Genomic DNA, 24,475 nt, shown 5'->3' on the forward strand with positions numbered 1-24,475 from the left:
GCGTTACGTTCTTGCGCGAGGCGTTTGAAAACGAGTGTCCCGCGGTTTTAGTACCGTGACTACACGAAACGACGACGACGACAGCAGACGCCGACAGCCCGAGACCCTAAGGGGCTTCTCCCCTAAAACAAAATTTTCAAAATTCCCGCTTAAACAATAATGCACCAATTTTTAGCAAAATTATAAACAAACTTGTGATAAAAATTTGAAGCATGCTAATTATAAGACGTTATTTTTTGTGTGTGTCAAAAGCAAAGAGATAGAACGTTATAAAAAGTTTCCTGCTAGAGGCGCTGCCGCAGAAATCAAGACAAAACATTCCTCACCGTGGCAAAAACCGAACTGCTCAAACTACTTTAATCACAACGAGAAAAAAAAATCTTCTTGCTATAAAATTTTTGTATTTTTGCTTGGCAAATCTAGGTTTAAACAGAAAAGTACAGCGAGTTTGACTAATATCTTTTTCTTTAAAATGCTACTGGCTTCGCATCGAGTCGGCTGCGGATAGCTTCAGGAAGTGTGGTTGGTTTGCCCTTTAGTTTCGACGGCCAATGCTAAGAGGATACCCTGGGAGACGGCTACTCAGCATTAGAAACTGGCTACTTAGGGAGGCCAGAGTTTTCCTTCGGCTTAGAAAACTACGCCGCATTGCCTTTGTAGACTGCCTTGTGTGACCAGCCGCATCTGAACTGAGGTGAGCACCAGCGCATGTTTAAGTGCTGTTATCGAGCGAAGCAACGGCGGCGCCCATTGCTTCGCTGCTTGGAACAGCGATCGCTCGGGCCTTATAAACCGTGTCGGGGAATGCCGTTTCAACCTCTCGAAGCGTACCCTAAGCGGGTTGGTCTTGTGTTCTCACAGCACTAGCATGTTTCCACGGTGTGCGCAACCACGGGGTGGCTTCTTTATTATCTTTTGTTTTTCTTTGGAACCGAAAGCAGTGATGTCTTGAGGGCACGAGTTGATGTCGGCTCTCTGCGCCCATCGATTTGAACTTGGCACCATTTTGAATGAGTAGAAACGACAGAAGAGAACGTGTTTGCCGCATTCTCTACTGACATGCCGTGCAGAAAAGACAAGCCCAGATTCTTGCATGTAAAGAGAGAAAATGACAAGCTACGCTGTCCTTTCCTTTCCTTGTTTTGCAGAACCTGCGCCCTGCATGGTCAAAGCGTCGTTCCACAAACGTATCAGCGTTAGCAAGGAAACAAGGCATGTGCTGTGTTCTTCCCCCCTTTTTTTTTTTTGGGTGTTAACTTGAAAGAATCGGCCCGTTCCTCGCGTTGTTTCTTAACGAGCAGTGCGCTGCGTCCTTGAGTGACAACGGTGCTCTAACGGCGGGAGGCTTGTAAGGAGCGCTGCCCGAACACCTTCCGTCTGTCATGCTTCTAGGTCGTGTGACAGCAGCTGTAAGAAGCTGTTGGAACTCACTTAGTTGGCCGCCCCGTGGGTGTGTGTCATTTAAGGACATACTCTCACTGACACCTAAGAGGCGGCTTTTGCAAGGAGCACCAAGAGTTTTGCTTGAACGTTTAAAAGTCGTGAGGTTGTTGGCCTAATAAAAGCAAACGTTGAGTTTTGCCTATTTGGTAGGATTTAGGCACCTGTTCGTTCTTCCTCTCATACACCTGAATACCTTAATGCACAGTTGAAATTCGGGCTATCTTTTTTTTTTAGGCCTCATACAACGCGGCAAAAACACATTTGCAGAAAAAATAATGAAAGCAGGATGAAACATAGCCATTTTTGCCAATTTACTCCCCAAGGATGCCACAGCGGTGGCTGGCTAAAGCATACTGCTAATCTTAACGGCACCAGTTCGGTTTTGGTCGTGGCAGTCGTTTTTGTGATGGAGGTGAAAACCAAAATAGCTCCTGTGTCGATATTTTGGCACACATTAAAGATACCCAGATGGTTAAATTAATCCATAACACTCCACTACGGTGCATCTCGAAGTGCAAGATGTAAAAATGGCATGTAAAACCCCTCACAATTTGGTTTCTTGTTTTCTTTACTCTCTAAGGAGTATTGTTACTAACCTGAAGGTACTGGCCTATCTTCTTATGTCTAGGTTATGCCCTGGTCATTTTGTCTGTACATTAATTACAGGTATCAGTGGGTTAATGTCTAGAAAGTTAATGTAGTCATTCTAACTGGGACATAATTGCCCTAAGTGGCTAAGCATATGAAAAGGAGGCAAGTACATGTGGCTTTTACTAAGGATTTTTCAGCTGAAGGGCTAAAGCATGTTTTGCCCAGTGCAACCTGTGCTTCGAAACACTTGTTGCAACAGTGACCGGAATTGCATCAACAGCTACTTTTGTTTTTAATTTGACCTGCAACTAAGACTTTTGTTGCCCGCTGTTACTCATGGGACACCGTCCTGTGATATGTTCCGTCATTCAAACAAGAAAATGGAAAAGTTTTAGTGTGGCAGTGTTATCCTATTCAGATGATAGAAAACCAAAGTTGCTGATTCTTAATCCTGGCACGTTGTCACGTTACCTTTAATTTTCTTAAGAAGGGCATCTCAGGATGCCTGCATGCTGCAAGAACTGCTGGAAGACTTTTGGTGTAGCAACCAGGGGGCGGTATTCTTGTGTTTTCCCATTTTGATTGACTGATTGTAGGATTTAACGTGCTGACGCAACGCAGGCGATGAAGCACGCCGTAGTGGAGGTCTGATTAATTTTGACCACCTGGGGAACTTTAACGTGCGCCGAAATTTTGCACACATGAGCGTTTTTGTTTTTCGCCTCCATCAGAAAAGCGGCCGCCGCGGCCGGGAATCGAACCTGCGACCTCATGCTCAGCAGCAGTTTGTCCATTTTGCGTCTGTTTTATTGTGACGTACTTCCAGTTGTAGGTGGGCGTTGGGTTGACTTTTGCGCAGCTGTTCTTGTAAACACATTTTAAACGACTAAGCCTATTTTAAACTATTTTTTTATGTGTTTATTGTTCCGTCAGTGAGCCAACAACAAGGCTACGAAAAATTGTCTACTCCGAGAAGTCGCGGCTTGTCATAGCTTCGCTGTGCTTGCGTGGCGTCACATCCGGGTGTTCGCTTTTAGCCAATCAGGGCTTGCTCAAAACGGACACTTTTTAAATGGACATAAAACGGACAAAACACAAGACTACCGCCCGAGGTTGCTGCCGAAGCCCCATAAATCAAAGAGCCTAACTGCAGTTGACACACTGAAACCCTGTAGCAGGCTCCTCAGGGGTGGTGTGACCACAAAGCTACAAAAATTGCACACAAAAGCTACAAAAAAAATTGCGGTGTAACTGCAATCATGTCATGGAAAACAGCCCTAAGATGACATTGTTTTCACTCATATGCTTCCTGTACCAATCAAATCTGAAGTGGAAGTTGTATTTCACTAGTTTAGTGACATGCAGTTGTTTTGGTCTGTTTTTTAAATGCATTTATCATTCCCCATGTTGTAAGACTCACTGCACATTGTGGAAAGAGATTTGTGTAGGCTGATGAGATGTGCAGCTCCTGTGCAGGTTGCATCTGTGCATGTCTGAACATGTCATCGAGCAGTGTGTGTACTGGAGTGTTTTGTCAAACCAAGTTTCCACTGCCTTTTAATTGGGCTTCCTTGCAAAAGAGGGCTGGATCACACAGGCACATTTACAAAGACGTGAACTGTTTCAGTCAGCCCCCTTTCTTTTCCTTTCACATGTGTGCAAAAGCATTCCAGAATTTTTATGCATTCGCTGTCCTGATAGATGCATCCTGAAGGAGCATAACCACATTAGACGGCACTGGTATGGAGCACCGTAACGGCGAAATTCAAACCAAGTGCTCAGCGTAGCTTGCGTTAGTTTCTGTTCATGTTAAAGAGTTGTGCCCAAATAACAAAACACTGCTAAAATGCAAGACAGCAGACATGCTGGGCTCACTGAGCCAAAATAATCATATAAAGAGAGCTTTGCTGCGCATACAACAGATGCCGTACTGACTTGCACACGGCCCTGCCATTTGTCGTTACCAGCCAGCACGTCGTAACTTCCACAGCATTACGAATGGCACAGGAGGGAAGGAACTCCATCCATACCGATCGCATTAAAATAAGATTGCCCGAACTATGCTGCAAAGAACATCGATTCGATTTTTTTTTCTTTTCCCAATGTTTATTTTATTGGAAATCGTGCATTTTTTGTGTTTGTGATATGACAGTAATTTTTTACTGCACTTTCTGTTTAACGAAGTCTGTGCGCATTGTGTGTATGTACCAGGAGCCTTTTGGCTAACAAAAGTGCTGTATTTTCATCCCCGTAATCCGCCCCTCCATATAGCGTACACCCCATTGCTGCGGCCATAGTGAAAAACAAAAAGTATCCCTGCATATTCCGTTTATTGGTCATGTAATGAAACCTTTGCCTTCAGAAAAAGCTAGTACTTTATACTATTAATAGCATCAAGTTATATTATGAACATACGTACCTGTAATCGTCAAACTTATTTTCTTTATCCTGCTCATGAAGAGCGCATCATTCCGCATTTTTTTCTTGGAAAAAGAAAAGTAACTGAAAACCGCCACTATTGTATGAGGAGGCACATCTACCCAGCTGATTAGATAGCTAAAAAGCTTCCCTCTCACTTGTGCCAGTGGTGGCCCCTACTATCTGATCCCCTTTGACACTCTTTCGCTGAGGGGAATCTGACCTTGAACTAGCATGATAAAGATAGGATAATGCCGCAGCCAGGCCAGGGCCAGGGCCCCGACTGAACAGCGAAACTTTGCTTGCTTTTTGCATATGGCAGTGAGCCAACTAGATTGCAGTAGGAGACAGAATTCTATGCCGGCTGTGATGAAGAATGCATATTGACACGCAGCACATTGCTGTGAAGCAGCATTCTGGGCAGAATTCGTACATTACTCACACTCCAATTTTACTCTTCAGATTTATCAAATATTCGTGTGGGTTGTACGAGTGAAAATGTGGTAGACAAAAACATGGTCTCAGGAAGGCCATCATTTACATGCATTTTTAAATGTAAAAAACATTGCTGGCGAACAGCACTTCATTGAGGAGAAGAGCAGACTGTATCGCTGCGCTGTCTTTCATGCACATAGGAAAGATGCACTTGACACGCTTGTTTTGTCCTCGTGGCAACCCGGAAGTGCTTCAGAAGTTCCACACTGCACTATCTGGGGATCAACTTATGAGCACTTTGGAGAGAGCGAAAGATGTGCATTGGTGTTGCTGTCAGTGCCCATCAGAACCCGAATCACTTCCATCACAAACACCACATTAGACATGCACAGTGCGTAAGTGTGGCCAGGTTACTTGCACAAGCAGCTGAAATTTGTTTAGGAACTTAGTGTTACTGACAACTACCAGGAGTGTTGTAAATACCTGATTCATTTGTACTACTGAGATGAGTGGCACGTGATAAAGCATTTATTGCTGATAATGGAAAAGTGGAGGGATGCGCTAGTTCAACATCTGCATTTAGCACATTCTTTTTATGTCTGTGGCATACGTGTACATTAGTGATTGACTACTTTTATGTGCTTGTTTGTCAGGCTACAAAAATGGCAACTCCCAAACAGCTCGTCAATTGGCAGTGAGAAGCATTCACAGAAACAAATTCTTTCTTTCTTCTTTTTTTTTTTCGTACCTAATAATCTCATGCGTGTGTTGGTTGGCAAGGTTGGCGTTGACAGCAGTACATTGATGCAACCGCAGCCAACATCTTCATGCACTCTGTTTAGTTAGAAAACAGATTATACATATGGTCCAGCAATTTTTTATTATTTCTTGGCTTCAGGGAAAATGGCAGGTGCGACATGGGGCATTGGAAGCTTCCGGGCCATTCTGCAATTTGTGGTACTTCTTAGAGCAGAAATATTTTTCGTAACATTTCAAGAGACATGTCGTGTAGAAAAAAAAAAAAGCCTTGTGCAAAGTATGTGAAATAAGTTTTTTAGTATTACTTGTACAGTTTTGCCCATTTCTTGAGGTAGGTGAATATTTAGAGGGGGGGGGGGGGTGTCACCATTAAGGTAAGCTGTAGCACAGAGTTACGGGTGTTCTGCGGATCATCCCTCTTCCCCTTGTCTGGGATGTTGCTAGGACCTGGGTCTGAGAAGTGTGCCCTCAGTTTTGGCAATTCTCATAAACAGTAACAAATCGTCTGCATAATTTCATTCCATACTTGCCATTCAAAGCTACATGTCATTTTGTGGTGTGAGTAATTTGTGCATTCCAGGAGGCACACTTTTTTTTGTCAGTTGAGGTTAGCAGGATGGCTAAGTTCCAGCACATATTTTCCATTGCATCATCGCACCAGTAGCTCCATGGCCTATGCGTTACTTCACATAGCGTGAGGAAGCAGCTTTCATTCTTGCCACTGCAGCTGTTTTTCTGATGAAGGTGGAAAGCAGAAAACATAAATGCTCACAAGCTTGAGGTATACTAGGGTATCAAAAATCATTTACTTGGAAACTTCATAGTGTTTAGACATGGGGCACTCTGTGTTAAGTTCTATGTTCTGGCCATTTACATAACAAGCAAAAAACACAATGAAGTGCAACAACCAACCATAAATTTGTTAGAAGTGGGGGTCAGAAAGTGTCATGGGAACTGCTTTTACCCTGGTGGCCACCTTAATTCATCAGTATTCCTCCATCATAGTGTACTGTAGCCCAGGTGTTGTTTTTAAGGGTGCATACCTAATTTGGACCTTTTAGCGGAGGACATGGTCATGGGGCAAATAGCCAAAGCAAAATGGAAAGCTGGGGTGGAATTCTGAGTTTTGTCGTTCTTGAAAATGTCCATTTTGTGTTATTTCAGTCGTAATGTAGTTGCACTTGTGATGCCTCTGACCAATGAAATGCACAGAAACCGATCCCCTGCCTTGCTGGGGCTGCATCGCATTCGGTAATTTGCTTTCAGCCAGTCAGGGCTCACTCGACATGGACACTTTGAAGCGGACATGAAATGGGCAAAACTGAAAATTCCACCCCTGTTGTGAACAAAGGACACTTCAGATATTCAAGCTACTATTTGTGTTGCCTGAAAAGCTTTCGTGTAGGTAATTTAACATGAGGGAAGCTAGAGCCAACGTGAGAGCTTGGTTTCTTTGATATTGTATTCCATGTAAAATTCATCGTCATCATCAGCCTGTTTATGTCCACTGCAGGATGAGTGGGGTTGCCACCTTCCCCAGAAAAAAAAAAACAAAAAAAACGGCCCTTAGAATGTTGAGCTTGCATTGAAAAAAAGATGCCATGTATTTTGACATGCAATGCCGTTTATTGTAGCATTTTCCTAGAGAGAAATCAATATAACATTTGGACTAAAAATGACAGGTTTTAGTTATTGCTCTGAACGCGCAGCACTGAAAAGTAGCCGCACATACTTCTTCCATTAAAATCTCTTCTTTTCATATGAACTGTGGCAGCAATATTTCGTTGTCTTGTTCCTCCCCTTGGTCCCTCTCCATCTCGGGAAGTGCGCTCGCCTGCATATTGTCTCTGCTTACGTGTCTTTGCGCAGCTTGTCAACACACATGTATCGTTGTTCGTAGTTGCTGAATTGATGCTTATAATATGCACAAAAAAAATAATCGTGGCACAATGGCCAGAAGACTGGCCAATGACGGCTGGTTTTAAGTACTGACCTGCTACCAGCCCGCTGTCGCAAAAACCGTTTGGGCCTCTCTAAAACTGGGCAAACGACAACTCTAAGAAGGAGGGCCTCTCCCATAGACTTCAGACTGCTCCGGCCTTGGGATATCAGAATCCACTCCTTGCCCCGAATTTTTGTATTTCATCCCTCTATCGAGTTAACTCGCTAACGTACAAATAACCTTATATGGTTATATTACTGTTCTAAAAACAAGCCTAGGGAAGGTATACTCCGGAACAAGTTAAGAACTGCAATGGAAGTTGCCGCTGTGTCTCGTCACCGCAGCCGGCTGTTACTCCGCGCGCCGCAAGTAGTGCGTTACTGGGAATATTTTGAATATTGCACATGCAGTTTCCATGATTTTTTGGACTTAATATGTTTTTAAAACTACTGCAATGAAGACAAACAAACTATGCGAGAAAAGGTAGACAATATCACGCATTCATAGCAATTTCCTTTCAAAACGCGCGTGCCCGTCGGCATCCGGGTCCGTCGCTTAGGCGGAGTGATGCCGAACATGGGCTTTGCCATTCTTAACTTGTTCCCGAGTATAGTAGTACATTTGGACAGTGGTTAATTTTATTTTAGCACTCAATTCAAATGAGTGTGCCTAAATTTAGGCAGTAAAGCTGTGTATTTTAATTGGGTGTAAGTTTATTTTCCACTTCATTTGGCCAAATTTTAGACGTGTTGTTGGTGTTGAATTAATGACAGTCAAATGTATGTTGGTTTTGTGGAGAAATCAACAGGTACAGGGCTTCTTCTCCAGCACCCTTTCCTGTTCTTTATCGTGCTGCAAGTATTAGTGGTGAAGCTCGACCACGGGCGGCGCTGCGAAGCGCGCCTCCATGACGTGACTCTCTCATTTGTCGTCTGCTTCACTCGGGCTCTCTCTCCCTGCTGTTTCTTTGCGCTCGGTTGATGTCTGATGCTTGTCCACACCAGATTTTGCATGTGCGTAACTTGTTATCATAATAAAACACTTAAAATCGCATGCACTAGCTCAAGGTGTTATTTAAAATATAGTTTTGGAGACCGCTATGGAGGAAACATTGCCGGCATCACCCCGTTCCTTGCAAAGCCGGTCTTGTGTGGCAGCTTCTGTGTTCAGCAATCTTTAGAAAAAAGAGAACAGGCAGCTGTTAATGACTGACAACAGCGAAAATGTCAGACCAAAACAAATACCAGCCCTTAGGGGCAGTCTGCTTTGGCAGAAGGCATTACGATTTCCGGTAATCATATGTGAGGTAAAACAGTTTTTGCAACCTTTCCGAACGATCGAAAGTATCGTATCACATCACTTTACGTTGTCATGGCATGAAAGTGTGCCGACTTGCACTGTGGCTGCAAAAACTGTAGGTTGAGTTCCAAATAACCCACTGTGTGTATAGCCGCATGCTGGTTTTATACCAAGCTTATAAACGGGATGGATTTTTATTGAGCAAAACTAGTCATGTCTATGGTGAGGATACAGTAACCCTATGTTTGTTCAGACCTGGAGGTAAATTCTGTACTTTTCCCACAGCCATGTCTTCCCAATGTTCAGATATGCGTTATAGGAGAACTGCACTCCAGAGTAGGAGGAGGAGAACATTTATTTAACAGTAAAATTGATCTGATTAGTGGGCCGGGTCCTCAGTCCAGGACAAAAGAGTAAGAGTAATTTTCTTCAATTCATAGAACGCCATCTTGGGTAGACCAGGATATGTTCTTGACGCCTGGAAGGGTTGGAAAATGATAAAGAGCTGCTTGGAAATATTCATCGGTTTCGCTTCTTGTAATATATGAACGTATGCTATTTATTGCGTTTGTTAGCGAGTATGTCACACCTTCAACACCGTAATCATGTCATAATTGTTTGGGTTGAGAGTCAGTTATGATAATGATGGTTACGATAGAAATTCATCGCACAAAAGCTGCCTTCAAGTACTCTGGACAACGTTGTCTGGGGCGCGATCGCGGTGGCATAGCACAAGTCTTCTCATTGTATTTGCATGTGAATAAACAACGTACGTTGCGGATATGCCCCTTGTTGCACCCAGCCATAATGAAAGCCAATTTGTGAAGAAGGGAATTTACGCCATACAGCCTGAAGGAAATATCCGCACAATCTTTGTGAGCCTCCCAAACATTCCCAATACCTACTAATAACACGTTTGTGACGTTGCAGAAAAATTAATGCATTGGGGACAGAAAAAAAACATGCATCGGATACAAGTCAACAACAACGAAAGAAATAAAGACAGCCGCTTTATTTCTTGCTGCGCAATGCGCGTGTAGGGGCTTGCTGCTTGGTACGTATCATTAGACTGTTGAGTCTTTATAAGAGCATCTCAAAAATACTGTATGGAAGACTGCACATTTTGAACACTTATCGAGGAGCTCCGAGTACTGAATCTCGAATAAGCTAGAAAGGGTGAGTTACACACAATCTTCTCACCGATGCTCTGAAGAAAGTTCTTCCCTCTAGCTCTCTCCTCGTGTGTTGCAAACTTGTGAGGGATACAGCTTGAAATTATTCAGATGTGTCAGAAGCTGGCAAAAAATAACTGAACTACTAGAAATACATTTTTTAATGCACTAAAGCATCAAAGCGGGTGATTTCTAGCACAGGCACTGCTGTCCCTCACAAGCAGAGTGTAGCAGACACACCGCCAATAATGCACAAAAGGGGGCGAGAACATGCATACACGCCCTCACACACACGGTGCGCTACTTCAGAAAAGGATAATTTTTCTGGGTCACTACAGTGGTGGAGGCATCGTGGGAAGATATGTGGGACGCTGTTATCATGATATGTACCGTTTCCAGAGCTTACTTTTTTTTTTATGGAGAAAGACGTGATAACAATGCTAGGATTTAATCTTGCGTACCTAGTCGGCATTGTTAGAGCTTGTTGAAAAGTGTGACCTAGGTGTCTGTTAGTGAGAACTAGATATATTGTAATTGCAAGAGGTAAAGTGGGTGCTTAGATTTATTTCTGCTTGCAATGATGTCGTTGAGCTGCCAATTTGGGCCACTGTTACGTCAAAAGTAACTTATGTACTTTTGAAGTTTCTATGAAACTTCAGAAGTGTTTAAGTTGCTTTTGGAATCTGCTAAAATGACAGAAGAAAAGGGGAAGAGGGAGTGGATTTAATGGAAAACTTGTAGATTACCAACCTAAAGTTGATGAGATCTTGTTTGGGATCAGTTAGAAAGTCAGAGAGTAAGGCTTCCTTTGTGTTCTTCCAGAGCCTGTAATCAATACATGCCTTTGAGAAAATCATTTTCTTCCCAGCTTGTTTTAAACATGTTTGTATGAAATTTTTTTGAAAGTCAAATTATTAGGAATTGCAAAATAGTCAAGAATTAAGCCAGTTGGTACAAATTTATGGTGGTGCAGCAGTGCAAACAGACGGGACAAAGAACGAAAACAACATGAGCACTCGTATTGTTGTTTTCGTTCTTTGTCCCGTCGTCTGTTTGCACTGTTGCACCACTGTGAATTCAGAATTTCACCCACGGACTCGTAGCACCCACGGACTCGTAACCAGGGCTGGATTGTGTTCATACATTTTAATGGCTCTTTTTTGTCTGAATTGTACACCATTTTTGTTAGACGGAAACTTATAAGTAGGCAGCAGGGCAGCTTCAGTTTTCCTGTGTAATTAACTAATTAAGCATTGTAATGAAACATAACTAAGCAATGCAAATAAGCATGATCTAGTGTGCCCTGTTTACAAGCCTTTAATTAGTCCCATGATGCTGTAACGCCATTTTGGGCACTTTTTTTGTGTTTGGCGTGCATGTATGGTCGTCTTGTTTGTGCTGGCCTGTGAGGAGTGGTCTCGGATGTGGGGGATCGCAGGGTGCAGTGATGCAGTTGGGCGTGAGGCACAGGCCGTGAGGAGGCGGGAGACACCATGGCTGCCCCCCTCAGTGCGTGCCCACATGTCACCACTGTCGGGGACTTCACCAAGGAGGACATTGCCCGCAAGCAGGAGGTGAGTGCCCTGGCTGTTCAAGAGTAGTGAATGGCATTCTGGTGTGAGCGAGGCATTGTGTGTGTGCCACTCACTGGACTGTCCTTGGGCATGCAGCAATGGCGCTGTGAATCCTGTGGAGCCAGCGGGCCCAGCCTGTGGGCCTGCCTGTACCGCGACTGCCTCCATGTGGGCTGCGGCGAGGCGTTTAAGGATCACAGCACCCAGCACTTCCAGGTGGGTCGCTTTTTCCAGTGGGCGCTGCTGCATGGGCCACGGGCTGCACTCCTGTATCTGCAGCCTGTGTAGGCTGGCATGGAAGGCGTGCCTTGCAAGGTTGCTACTAGTATCGACACTCATTGGCCATGGCACTCAAGTGTTTCCTCATCATGGCATGCATGTGTAAAAAATGTTCACTTCTTTAGTTATTGTTGAAATAACATTCTTTTGCCTCAGTCTTCCCAGCTTTTCTTTTTTCTTTGGCTGCGGGTCCAAAAATGGGTAGGTTTTCAGGTTACATACTAGCATCATTGCAATGTAACCTGGAAATTCATCCACATACAAGCCACCACTTAGCTCTCTTAATACGTAACATGGTAGCTGTATAGCCTGTCTCCCCCTCCAGGAATTACTGCCTTGCCCTCCACTATGCCCATACATTATGCAAGGTGTAGCTACTCTGATATTACCAAAGGGTGCAGCCAATTTCTGGTTCCTTGCAAACACGACACTGCACATAGGAACGTAAAGTGTCAACTTTGCTACATGAGATCATTTTCTTTCATGGACGCAATGCTTCATAGACCCTTGCAAGGCTCTTGTGAAATTTTCTTTTGTTACATTTTCTTCCCACATGTTTCACTTTGAAAGCTTCGAACTCTTCTGAGCAGCTTGAGCAACCCAAAATAGTTAGGGTCAAAATTTTGTTCTCAGGTAAAACCAGATTTGACCCGGTGTTCCCCTCTCCCCCATCCCCCAAATAAAATTATGAAAATTTCCTCAAGACAAATTTCTCCCTGAATATTTGCCATTTCAAAACATGTTTGTGGTCACAAGTTTGGGCTGTCGTCTGAAATGATAATCTTCTGGTTGAATAAAATTGCAATCTGAGAAATAATTCCTGAAATAAAGACAGGAAATGTCTATCTTAGTGATTCATTTGGCTATTTCAAATAAATTCTTTCTGCTTCAGTGACAGACCTTAGAATGGGTTTCGACTGGGCATATTTGAATAGGATTTCCAGAACACAAGGACAGACCTCAGAGGAAATTTCTGCACAATATTGTGGGAACCCATACCATACCAAGTGCCCAGCTGAGATTTATTTTGAAATGCAAATTAAAATGGAGCTGTGGCTGTGAGTCGTAGCTTGACAAACGTGACTTCTGGACCACTTGTCCACAGTGCATGCATTAAGCGTGTTTGAGGGGATCAGTATACTTAGGGTGGTTCGTTTTCGGGTTTTATATTTTTTCAAAATCGAGGGGGGGGGGGGGGGGTAAAAATCTGCTGCTATATTCAAACTTATAATCAGGGAGAAATGGGGTTGTTTTGTAAAGCCATTCTGAAATTCAGGTTTTTTTGGGTTAAATCTACAGACGTACTGAGTAATACATTAAATTCATTTTATCAGTAGGTATTACGAGCTTCTTAACTCTAACACATCAAAATTGGTGTTTAAAGCTGGTTCAAGCTGGTTTCAAGCTGGTTCAAGCTGTTTCAAGCTGGTAATCGGGGAGGATATCAGGGTTTTCTAGCAAATACTCTCCGAATTTTGACGTTTGTTTGTTTGTAAACGAATCAGTAATGACAGTAAAGAGAATTGATAACTTTTAAGAAGGGAAACTTTTTATTCCCGAAAAGCTGGTCAATTTTTCACGCATCCTTGTTTGCATACATTATCATCTTCATACGCAACATGTCAGTCTTTTCCATTCGAGACCTGTCCAATCATTGAACATATCTCAACTTGGAGAAAGTTCTCTCGACAACACAGCTTCCATTGGCTAGGCACAAAAATGCCAGTGCAGCATTGCCAGCCTGACGTAGTGAACAGTGTAGAATCGTGCCAATACTCAATGAGTTCGAAAGCTGTGTTTGTGGCGCTCGCTTTCAGAAAGTGCTGGTTGAGAACGGCGGACTACTATCAGCGCACATTCCTGCAGATGGCTACTTCAAGAAGCTGTAATCGGGAAGAAATTGGGAGAAACCGATTCTCCTGAAGCATGTTTGGGGTGTAGAAATCGGCTAAAATCTGGTTTTACCCTATAATGAACAACCCCAAGTGTACTCCACGAATTTTTATATTACCTAATTGATGACATGAATTTGATCAGTTGTTGAGTAGCCTTTTTTAAATCCACCTTGTTCTCTCGGTTGGTTGAATCTAGGCTTCCACTAGTGTGATTAGCTGTGCTTTGCTAAACAATTTATATGCAACCAAGACTGCCTAGGCTGATGGTTCAGTTATTTTAAGCTCTTTGACTTAGCCTTCCTTGTGTATCAGAATTATGTTGGCATTTTTCCAGGCTAGGGCCGCCTCTAAAGTCCTGGGCCATTCTGGAAATAATTTTGCAATGTTTCCTAGCACAATCTTCTTTAAGTTATCCATGCTTTTTGTTTTTCATTTTCTGCAGCCTCTCCTTTCTTCTTCCCACACAATATTTGTAAATGTTTTCCTGTTTCATTATCGGCTGAAAAAATTATACGGGCCTTATCTTGCAACAGGAGTGGCCTCCATGGAAGCTGCAAGTGGTGTTGCTTGTAATTTATAGCTGGTTATATTTCTTCAGTTGCGCCCTATATCCGAGAGCCTATCAACTCAGATTGCAATCGGCACATTTGGGCTCCATTGTTTGCACGTAATGTTTGTCAATGTCAAAAACATAACGGTGTTTCCTTTTACCACAAAGCGTATTTTGTTTGTCCTGTTTCTGTGCGGTTGAAGAAAGACGTGAACCAGCAGGTGGAGGCTTGCCTCTTACCAGGTGTTCCCCATGATGTCTTGGCAGGGCTGCTGTGAGCACTCGGTGACGCTCAACCTGAGCACCCTGCGGGTCTGGTGCTACCTGTGTGAGAGTGAAGTGTTCCTGGAGAATAACCGGCCTCCCCTGCTGGGAGCATCGCCCCGCACCAGTGGTCAGCCGGCTGGCCACACTCGTCGGGCAGCCGCTGCCACGGCCACCGCCGACTCGGACGATGAGGCCGACAGGGAGAACAGCCTCAAGCCCAGGGGTGGGAAACCCAGCAGTGCTCTGAATAGCTTTGTCTTTTGTGTCTAAAGATATGAGTGGCGCATGCATATCAAAAAGGCTCTGGTGCTGCTCATAAGCAGCAGGAAGGAAGCATATTGATGACGCCCATTCCATTGTCTCCTTGAGATCCCAGCTTTAGGGTGCTTCCGCAACTTGAGAAGCACTAAAAGGCAAAGGTCGGTGGAGGTTAGGGCTCTGAAATTGATGCTTTTGCTTCAAGAGCACTCTGGTGCTCCCCTTTTTCTTTTTAACAGCAGAGCTGTTTAAGCTTGTAGTTTCGCCATCGAGCGTTACCAGAAAACTCAGCCCAGCCGAGTGCATGTGAGCGTACGCCTCGTGAGGAGCACATGGCATCGTCCAGGCCGGAAAACAAAATTAAAAAAAAAAAAAAGCACCGAGCGCACATGAGCGTGTGCCTTGTGAGGAGCACCTGGCATCAGCCAGCTCGACCTTCGAGAACACACTGCCCAGAGTTTGTGGCATGATCTCTTGCGTGCTCTTCTCGCCAGTTCACGTGCGTTCGTGCTTGAAGTGGGGAGCCCAGACTGAGTGTTCGCGCTATACACGCCGAGTTCACGAAGCCGGTTGCCACGGGTTCTAGCGTGTGCTAACGTGGTCCACTTTAGGAGAGATGTGAAAGCCTGCGGACAAAGCGATCCGGGCTTGCCAGTCGTGGAGAACCTTCAGCGGCCAGTTCGGAAATCCATGTGAGGGTCAATAGCCGGGTCTTTGACGAAGAAAGAAGGGCCGCCAGCTCTGCTGTTTCTCCAGCTTTGCACCACTAGTGCATGCTGAGCAAATTTGTTTCCTAGTGGGACAGTTGTGAATAGTTTGTGTCTTACATACAGTGTTCTAGTGGAGCTGAAGTATAATAACACCCGTTCATACGATATTTAAAGGGACACTGAAGACAAAACCGAAATGGGCTAAAAATAGATAGATTGGCATCTGCAGATACACCAGTCTCTAGGGCCTTGAAACTAATCACGTAATTAATCAAGAAATGAAACTATCGGTCGCCCAGCAGAGATGGCGTAAACGAAGACTGAGCGGATGTGCCAAGAGTCACGTGACGAACAACAGAATCAGAACCGCGCTCAGAAGCTGTCAAATAAACACATAAAATCTTTCTTTGCACGGTAACTTTCATAAGTCATGAACAATTATAAATGTACAGGTATAATAAAGCCGTGCTGACATTCACAAGCTGCCAAGCCGTGGTGCCGGTGCCGGTTACGTTGGTTATTGCAGTTTCGGATAGTCACATGTCTGTTATCTTCTTGTTTACATCATGGCAGCAAGTAGTGTGTCAGCCCTCCACAGTTCCGCTCTTCTGTGGACAGTAATTTGTGTCTTATAGAACAAGTTTTTTGCTCCCTCACATAGCACTGTCTGCCCGAACAAAGTTTTACACCCAGGCCGGCGGCCGAAACTGTGTGTGTGTGTGTGTTGTGGTCACGTTCGCTTCATCATGAAATTCGACGGTGAGCTTCTGCGGGCGGACTGTGCTTACTGTGTAGGAATTATCTCTAGTGGCGATTCAACCCCGCACCAGGTATGTAGAGTGTGCACGATTTGTTTAAAACCTTCTCGACTTGTGTCGGAGTGAAGTGACTTGTTAGCCCCCATAAATCGCAGGGAGAGAGTGCTACCCTTACGATGAACAGGAGGCAATCGATCGCCTGTTAATTTCGCCCTTCAGCCTCAAAGCGCATGCCGTAATGATGGGTTTGTTCAAAATCATTAGTAGCTTGTCTTGAAGTTGAATAAAATGTCTGCGTCAAACTGGGTTAACATCATAGCAGCGACAACTTCGTGTGTGTGAGAAACAGTGCACAGGAGCCATACCTTGCATTGGTTTATTATGCTTCCACCACATTATAATTGTATGTTTACATACCCACTTGGAATTGTGCGGAAGAGTTGTGTTTAAAAGGTGTGATCTGTATGCTGGGAAAATCTCTGTAGATATTGGAGCTCATGAAAGGCATTCTTGGCTCTAGGTCTTACGGGCCTGCAGAACCTTGGGAACACCTGTTACATGAATGCAGCCCTCCAAGCCCTGTCTAACTGGTGAGTACTGCTTAGTGAATGTCAAAAAATGCCAAAGTTGTTTTCCCACCTGTGGTGCAAGCGCTTTGCGGGAAACTGAAAACTAGGGGTGCAATGACAGGGTGCTCACTGATTGGGCTGGCATTGTATTTGGAGATTCTGTTCGGCTATCATCATGCATCGTTTCCCTTCTCCCCCCCCCCCCCCCCCCTCTGCTTTCCAACAGCCCAGAATGAGCAGTACCGGGCGTTTGTCTGCATTTCACTGCTAGTAATGTTGATTTGTGTTTATAAGGAAGTATCGGTAAGAGTTCAGGAGAGTATTGGTTTGGGCGAGTTGGTACATAGCGGCGTATTGAAGCGCAGCAAAGACGAGGACAGGAACACAGATGACGACACGCATAGCGCCCTGTGTGTCGTCCTGTGTGTTCCTGTCCTCGTCTTTGCTGCGCTTCAATATGCCGGGATCGGTAAGAGGCACAGTTTTTGCTAACAATGCGGCAAAAGGGACATGTTGGCATTTCGTTTGAAGAAAATAGAGTGCTACTGAAGATGCCACAAGGACACACCCTAAAACCGACACATAGAGTACAAAACGGTTCGTACTCTACGTGTCATTTTTAAGCCTCGTCGTTGTGTCGTTTTCAGCAGCACTTTATTTTTCCAAGACAGTTCTTGCTGCAAGGGGGTTCTGATGCCTAATGGCCCTAAATAAGGCCACTGTAGATATGGAATGCAGCACCTTTCGCCCCCTTTCTTTTTTTAGGCAGCAGTAATGTCGTATTGTATCTTGTACACATGGGGTCTTGTGGTCATGGGCGACTGTGAAATTTCCCCTCTGTTGGCAGCCCCCAGCTGACCAACTTCTTCCTGGACTGTGGAGGACTGGTGCAGTGTGACAAGAAGCCAGGGCTGTCCAAAAGCTACATGCGTCTAGTGCGGGAAATGTGGCACAAGCGCAGGTGAGCACTCCAGGTCAGCTTGGCTGGGTGGCAGTGAGGGAGGAATGGCCGCGAAATATCACAGACAGCGGAGATCGACCAGTAAATACAGGGTGGCAGTGTCGGGTTGAAATAAGTTCAAAGGACTGGGGCAAATACCAGAGGCAAGCATGAAAGGTAGACCCGCAAATAATTTCTCGGGACATTTTCGGGGTCGCATGTTGAAGCAGTGGGGATGAGAAGGTTGCTTAAAATTTTCCCTTGGAAGCACCGATTGCCCAAGTGCCCGCATGTTACAGAACAGGGCCTGAAGTGGCTATTTTGCAGGTGTAAACTAGCTAGGTTGATGGCTTACTGTTGTTACGAGTAGTCTATGTGCAAAGTAAACATGAGGAGAGCATTGAGTTGACAGTTGTTGCAGTGATGTACATAACAGCTATCAGGTTTTGTGTGTTATAATGTTAGAATGGTGGTTACTGTGTGGAGAAGGCGAAGTGATCCAGTTTTTTGCAGTTGTGACTTGGTCAATTAGAAGTCACGTCAAAGACCTTTATCATAACACTAGGTTAAAGGGTCCATGAAGACAAAAGAAAACTTCGTTTCATTTGAAGGAACTAGCCTTTGGTAACTCGCTCAGCTTCATTCCAGCTGCAACCTTTTTTGACGGAAAAAAAAAACACAAAGTATTGAAATGCTTCCAAATTTTACGCTGCAGTGACGTAATATGGGCAGGAGTGACATAAAATTGGCCAGCTTTAAAAACACAGTTATCAATGTGTTAACTGCTCGTTAGCATTCAAGTGATGCAATCAAATGGAACTATAGTTCATACCACGAGCTGCATGCAGCACTGTGGAGGCTACATTGTAGTCAATAGAGGGCCACTGAGGGCGCCTAACTCATCGTGAAGGGGTTTTGAAAGGACCTTTCAGTCTCCCCTCTCGCCTATTCTCGCTTTCCTTCGCGGTTAGTGAGGCACCTTTAGTGGGTGCTCTATTGACAACAATGTAGCCTTCATAGTGCTGCACATAGCTTGTGGTATGAACTATAAGAATCCCACTACAATTGCTCAGTCACGTTTCTTGGTGGTGGCTTTGGTCAGCGGCTGGCAATCATGCAAACAAGATTCTGTGGTGTTGCACAGAGATTGCTGGAAAGTGGCCGAAGGAGTCGTCACTGCTTTATCTGTTTTTTTTATTAGCTCGATTATTCTTTTGAAGTTTGTGATAAAATTGGTATCATTGTTAGCAATCTTTTTAATGAAGTCTTTTCTTTTGTTAGCTGTCTGTCTTCATGGTCCCTTTAGGCTGAGGTGAGATTGTTAGTACTACGTACGTTATAATAATTAGGGGTTTTCAAAGTTGAAGTGTCAGTATCCTAGCGATGTGTCACCAGGTTCCCAAACGAAATTATTAACATCGCTTTTGACTGCAAATAACCTGGAATAATTAAAATATGTGCACCCCTTTTTGAAGCCTCTTTGCGGTCATTGCTTTTTCATTTTGCATTTGTTGACTAGCACAATCTTCTGATTTGGTCAGCATTTTCTCTGCGCTAGTTGAGGCTTGCAATAGCTGAATGACCAGAGTTCAGCATATTTGCCTGTGAAGTTCTGGAATTTCATTTGCACCTTTAAGGCATATGTCTGCAATGTGTAAAGAAGGCATTTTAATAGATGAAGCCTTTGTTTTTTTGTGTGTGTAGGCCCAGCTACGTGGTTCCATCTGGGATCGCGTATGGGATAAAGATGGTCTACCCAGTGTTTCGAGGTTACAGCCAGCAGGTAACGTGCTCTTGAATTTTGCAGACAGTTCAAGCAGCATTTTGTGCTCGTGTCTAAATATTCTTTCTTGGGTAGATCGACCGTATATGGGTTGTTGCAGTGAGCACATTCAGAATTGGTTCTGTCGGAACCGCTTGCTTGTTCTGGCTTTAAATTCACACGAGCTTGCGTTTTATGGTGTACTTTAATGAACACCAAGATCGGCGATCATACTTAGCAAAAGCTGTGGATGAAGACAAGGTTTATAAGCGTTTGTATATGATGCTAGAGCCTTTCTGTTTGTCTTGGACTTGGATCCGCTAGTTCTGCACCTGTTTCTCAGTGCAGTATGATGAATCCAAGTGCACAGTGGCTACTTTATTAAAGAGCTCTTAAAGTACAAAAATTATTATGGTTATGATAATAAAAATTATGGGACTTATTTAGTTTATATTTCTGATTGTAGATATAAATCTTGTTTTCATATAAAGCAGGTATCTTATAATTTATTCAAGTATTATGATTGTTTTGTGGCATCTTTTGTAAAAAAACTCTGGTGCTTAGATGCAGCTAACCATAGTATCGTGGAACTGTGTGGAAGACAAGAATTGCAATAAGACTATAACATCTTTGTTTTGTCTGCATTGGAGCCGTTACGACCGTTATGACCGTTAAAATTTCAGCTTTGAAAAGTGGAAACAGAAAAAATGGTTTTGTCCAAGCTAACTTCTGAGCAATGCCAGCACTATCTGCTAATGCCAGTAGTGATATAGCCTACATTTCCCTGTCTGGGCATCTGTAACCAACATGGACCTGACCATCACACGATGCACAACCAGCAATCTCTGCTGTCCATAACCGGCATTCACTTGTCCATCATGGGACCCTTTAGAGTGGTACACAAGGCCGCACAAAGACCATGAGGAAAACGCCACAAGGTCGCTGGCTTGGAGTGTTATTACAGGATGGTACACACCTGTAAGGCAGATGTAATAGCACAATAGAAAATGGTCTCATCCGAGGTGGTGGTGTTGAGAGTAACTAACCGAAAGGGATGTCGCCAGAAATGGGATCACTGGATGTGGTGACAACACTTCCAATGATGTCATTACCCGTGATTCCATCATCAACGTTTTGTATACCATAGGCTAATTAACAGCTTTCACCGAATTTTGTCTGGTGACCCGGTTACGAATAAGTACGATCGCTGATGTTGGGGTTTAGTGCAAAATTCAAGTCCAAACAAACAAGCAGTTTGGACAGAATTTGAATTCTAAAGCATTCTTAATAGGCTTACACCACCCTGTATGTATGCAAACGGCAAAACATTCATTGTGGCTCTGCCTGTTGCTAAAAAGCTGCCACAGATTACCAGTTGCACTGGGGTTATTTTAACTTATCCTGGTGGTTTTCTTTTTTTTTTTTCTCCTCTTGTCTTTCTAGCCTAGCCTAAATAGCTACGATACTGGTGACGTAAGCAAACAGCATGACATAAGTCGGCGTTGTGTTGTGCTCATGTACAGGTTTATCATGCACAATTTAAGCGGGCAGTGATGGGATGTCAGTGGGCTTGCTGTGGCGGCAATGGGTGTGTCACGTAAAATCTACGAGCAATGTAAGCAGGGGGGCGGGGCAAATTTAGCAATGTTCTGTGGCCTAGGCCGTTGAATGAAAGAGGGATGATCTTGCTGCATGTATTTCCAATGCTTCACCCTTCTTTACACGAAATAAAAAAGGTAGATATGCTTTCAGCCTTAAATGGCTTGCTGGAATGTGTGACACAGCCACCAAACACTATGACAAACCATATACAGTCTACGCCCGTTACAACGGACCCTCTTCATCCGGAAAAAAACGTCCGCTGTAGCCGAAGTATGCAGTATCCGACGAGCGGGGGGGTATGAGCCCTAAAGTGGGTACTTTGACCGATATTGCATATACATAGTACAGACATTGTTGTTTCTACACGCCTGCAGCACCTCTGCACAGTGTTTGCGCAAGGGGAAATAATCGCGTAAACGCAGTTTCCAAAGCTTAGCACCGGCACTTGGAAAAGGCCTAGCACATGCAGTCAAGTGTGGGATAAGCTGAGGAAATAAAGCAAGAATATAAGTAGGAGCAATCATCAACCAGCTATAAAACATCAGTCGTGGCCATCAGAATTGGCTAGGCTCTTTTAAATCCCTTCACAACGAGGCAGGTTTTCCCGAAACCGTTCGTCAAACAAATCAGATCGCTGCCTGACGTTCCCCCAAGGCAGCTTCCACATTTTTAGCGATTTTAGTCTGGTCATTGAAACAGATGTTATGAAATAATGATGATTGATTGATTGTGGGGTTTAACGCGCCGACGCAACGCAGGCGATGAGGCGCGCCGTAGTGGAGGGCTCCGGATTAATTTTGACCACCTGGGGATCTTTAACGTGCGCCGAAATCTCGTACACACGGGCGTTTTTGCTTTTCGCCTCCATCAGAAAAGCGGCCGCCACGGCCGGGAATCGAACCCGCGACCTCGTGCTCAGCAGCACAACGCCTTAGCCACTGAGCCACCGCGGTGGGTAGATGTAACCTGATGACGAACAGCTGTGAAATCGCAAGTTAAACCAGCTGGACTGTGAACGGTTACCGGCAGATTGCACAGAACCAACCCCCCCCCCCATTTGAGACATTTCTTACCTTTTTTACCGAAAGGAACGGGAACGATGCATGTGTGGGAATAATAAAGACTGAACTCCACTGAACGCGTGTTTTTTATTACGTAAAAAAAACTGACGAGGGCAGACTCGCTTCCAGGTGCACCACTTTGTGTATTCGATAGCGCTGTTTTCAATCTCACCGGAGTCACATTTATCGGCAACGGCCTTGTTCTTGACGGTAGAGCAGACCATCTGCTTAGACAGGCCTGTACTTCTGGTGATGTCAGCCTGTTTTTGTCCATGTTCGACACCATTAATTACGCTTAATTTATCCGACGGGGAGATCAGCTATCCTGCCGCTCATGCCGCTGGTCGCACAAAAAAAAAAAAGCCACTGGCACAGGCTTGGCTTGGCTGCACCAACGACCCGGCTGCTAGCAATTTTGCCAGGCATAACAGTTTTCATGCCAAACTAAACAAAGAAAAAGCATATTGGGTGCTGGCCCCGCAGAAGTGTGCTATAAACATTCAGTCGAAACAATTTTCGCCTAAAATTTAGTCTGTTGTAGCCGATAGTCCGCTATAGCCAGGTCCGTTATGAGCAGAGTGGATTTAAAACGCATGGGGACCAGACAAACCAACAGAAATTGGTCTGTTGTAACTGAAAGTCCGTTGTTGCCGGATCCGCTGTAACGAGCGTAGACTATAAGTGCTTGATGGTTCAGGAGGCACAGTGGGGCATGAAGGTTATACAGAAAGTGAGCAGGACAATGTTCTTTGTCAAGCTGTGTTTTCTGAAACTGTGGGTTCCATTAAACAACTGCATCTTTTATAACTAAATTCTGGATTATACATACCAGCATTTATCATTAAGGTTTCATGCACTAAGCTCCGTAGGCAAACGTTGTTATACCAGACTCGAGGGAAAAAAAGACAAGTTCCATATAACCCAATAGTTGACATAATGAAACATGACATTGGAAGGACAAAAAGAAAAAAAAGAATTTATAAAACTTGTCTACGTGTGTAGCAAATAAAGGCCGCTGAAGAATGTATATATTGTCCAATTAGTTTATTAGTTCAAAGTCTGGAATGCAGGGGGCCATGTTCTGAATTTTTCTGGCTGCTTTACTCGCCGCTTTTGACAAAAGAAGGTCATCTGAAAGAGCAGTTCTCCTTGAACCCTCTTCCTCGCTGATTTGCTGATGTTTGCTATTGTTACTCAATGGCTAGTCTGCAGGGCAGCTAGATTTAGTGGATTGCTAGCGTGTTTAACCTGTACCACGTAAGCATGAAAAGGCAAGAAGACAATGTTAATCATGCAAAATGGTGTCCGTTGCATCAGTGAGGGAACTTCAGCTAACATGGTCTGGAAAAACCTGGAAAAGTCGGGCAATTTGACCTGCACCGTTTGCTAGACACCCTGGTTAAGAATAACATCAGTGGGGTATTTGCTACGGACCAGAGTAATGGTGCCTGCAGATTTTCTCCGAGATCTTTTATGTTTTGGGCATTCCTCTTGAGGCATGACCAGGCATAACTCACTTCTGTGCAAGTCTTCATTAGCCATAAATGAGAGGGCAGGAATTCTTTCATAGCCAATTCAAATCTTTATAGGTGGGGTTTCATTTCAGGCCACAGCCCCACTTTGGGACCATAGATATTTAAATACGTTGATAAAATTTCAGGGTAAAGTTGGCTTGAATGGGCAAATATTGGACATTAGTATTTAGTTTTCTTTAGAAACAAAGGATCCTGTGCATGCATTTCTACTGTCACTGCATTTATTCTGATAAAATGTGGCAAGCGTTCATGTGGCCTGATGGTCGGTCATGTGGAACTGCGCAAGAACTATCCATAGCTGGCACTGTTCACGTGGCCACCCAGTGTCCACCAGGTGTGAGGCTTAGAGAGCAAGGCTGGGGCATGCAGGATGCGCAGGAGTTTCTGCGCTGCTTCCTGGACCAGCTGCACGAGGAGCTGAAGGCCCCCGTGGGTGCCTTTGCCCGGCTGCCTTTGGGCCGGCCCCGGTCCCCGGCGGCCGACTCCTCCGAGTCCAGCCTCTCCGAGGAGGACGAGGAGGACTTCGAGACGTGCGACTCTGGCCTTAGCAGCGAGAAGAGCTCCTGTGGGGACGACCAGGACCTGCTGCTCAGGTCGCACGGGGGGCAGGTGAGCCGGCTGCGACGGGGCCCTTTTCCCACAGGTGCAGGAGCGGG

At 44.5% G+C, this 24,475-nt stretch overlaps 1 protein-coding gene across 3 annotated transcripts in view; it reads left to right on the forward strand.

The window, feature by feature from the left end:
* Positions 1-423: 423 nt before the first annotated feature.
* LOC144147917 (ubiquitin carboxyl-terminal hydrolase 20-like) overlaps positions 424-24,475 on the forward strand; it is a 73,412-nt gene continuing 49,360 nt past the window's right edge. Inside the window, exons 1-9 of one of the 3 annotated variants that reach the window (XM_077679598.1) lie at positions 424-694; positions 1,149-1,212; positions 11,498-11,633; positions 11,730-11,849; positions 14,625-14,847; positions 16,871-16,940; positions 17,767-17,880; positions 19,564-19,642; positions 24,189-24,428. In XM_077679598.1, the coding sequence (XP_077535724.1) occupies positions 11,553-11,633; positions 11,730-11,849; positions 14,625-14,847; positions 16,871-16,940; positions 17,767-17,880; positions 19,564-19,642; positions 24,189-24,428 (927 nt within the window). In that variant the 5' untranslated portion in view covers positions 424-694; positions 1,149-1,212; positions 11,498-11,552. The remainder of the gene's footprint in view (positions 695-1,148; positions 1,213-11,497; positions 11,634-11,729; positions 11,850-14,624; positions 14,848-16,870; positions 16,941-17,766; positions 17,881-19,563; positions 19,643-24,188; positions 24,429-24,475) is intronic. The other 2 variants (XM_077679596.1, XM_077679597.1) reach the window with 2 other exon arrangements.

This window comes from Haemaphysalis longicornis, unplaced genomic scaffold (assembly GCF_048455015.1).
Source record: "Haemaphysalis longicornis isolate Haplotype H1 unplaced genomic scaffold, Haemaphysalis longicornis Haplotype H1 scaffold_1, whole genome shotgun sequence".
NCBI lineage: Eukaryota > Metazoa > Arthropoda > Arachnida > Ixodida > Ixodidae > Haemaphysalis > Haemaphysalis longicornis.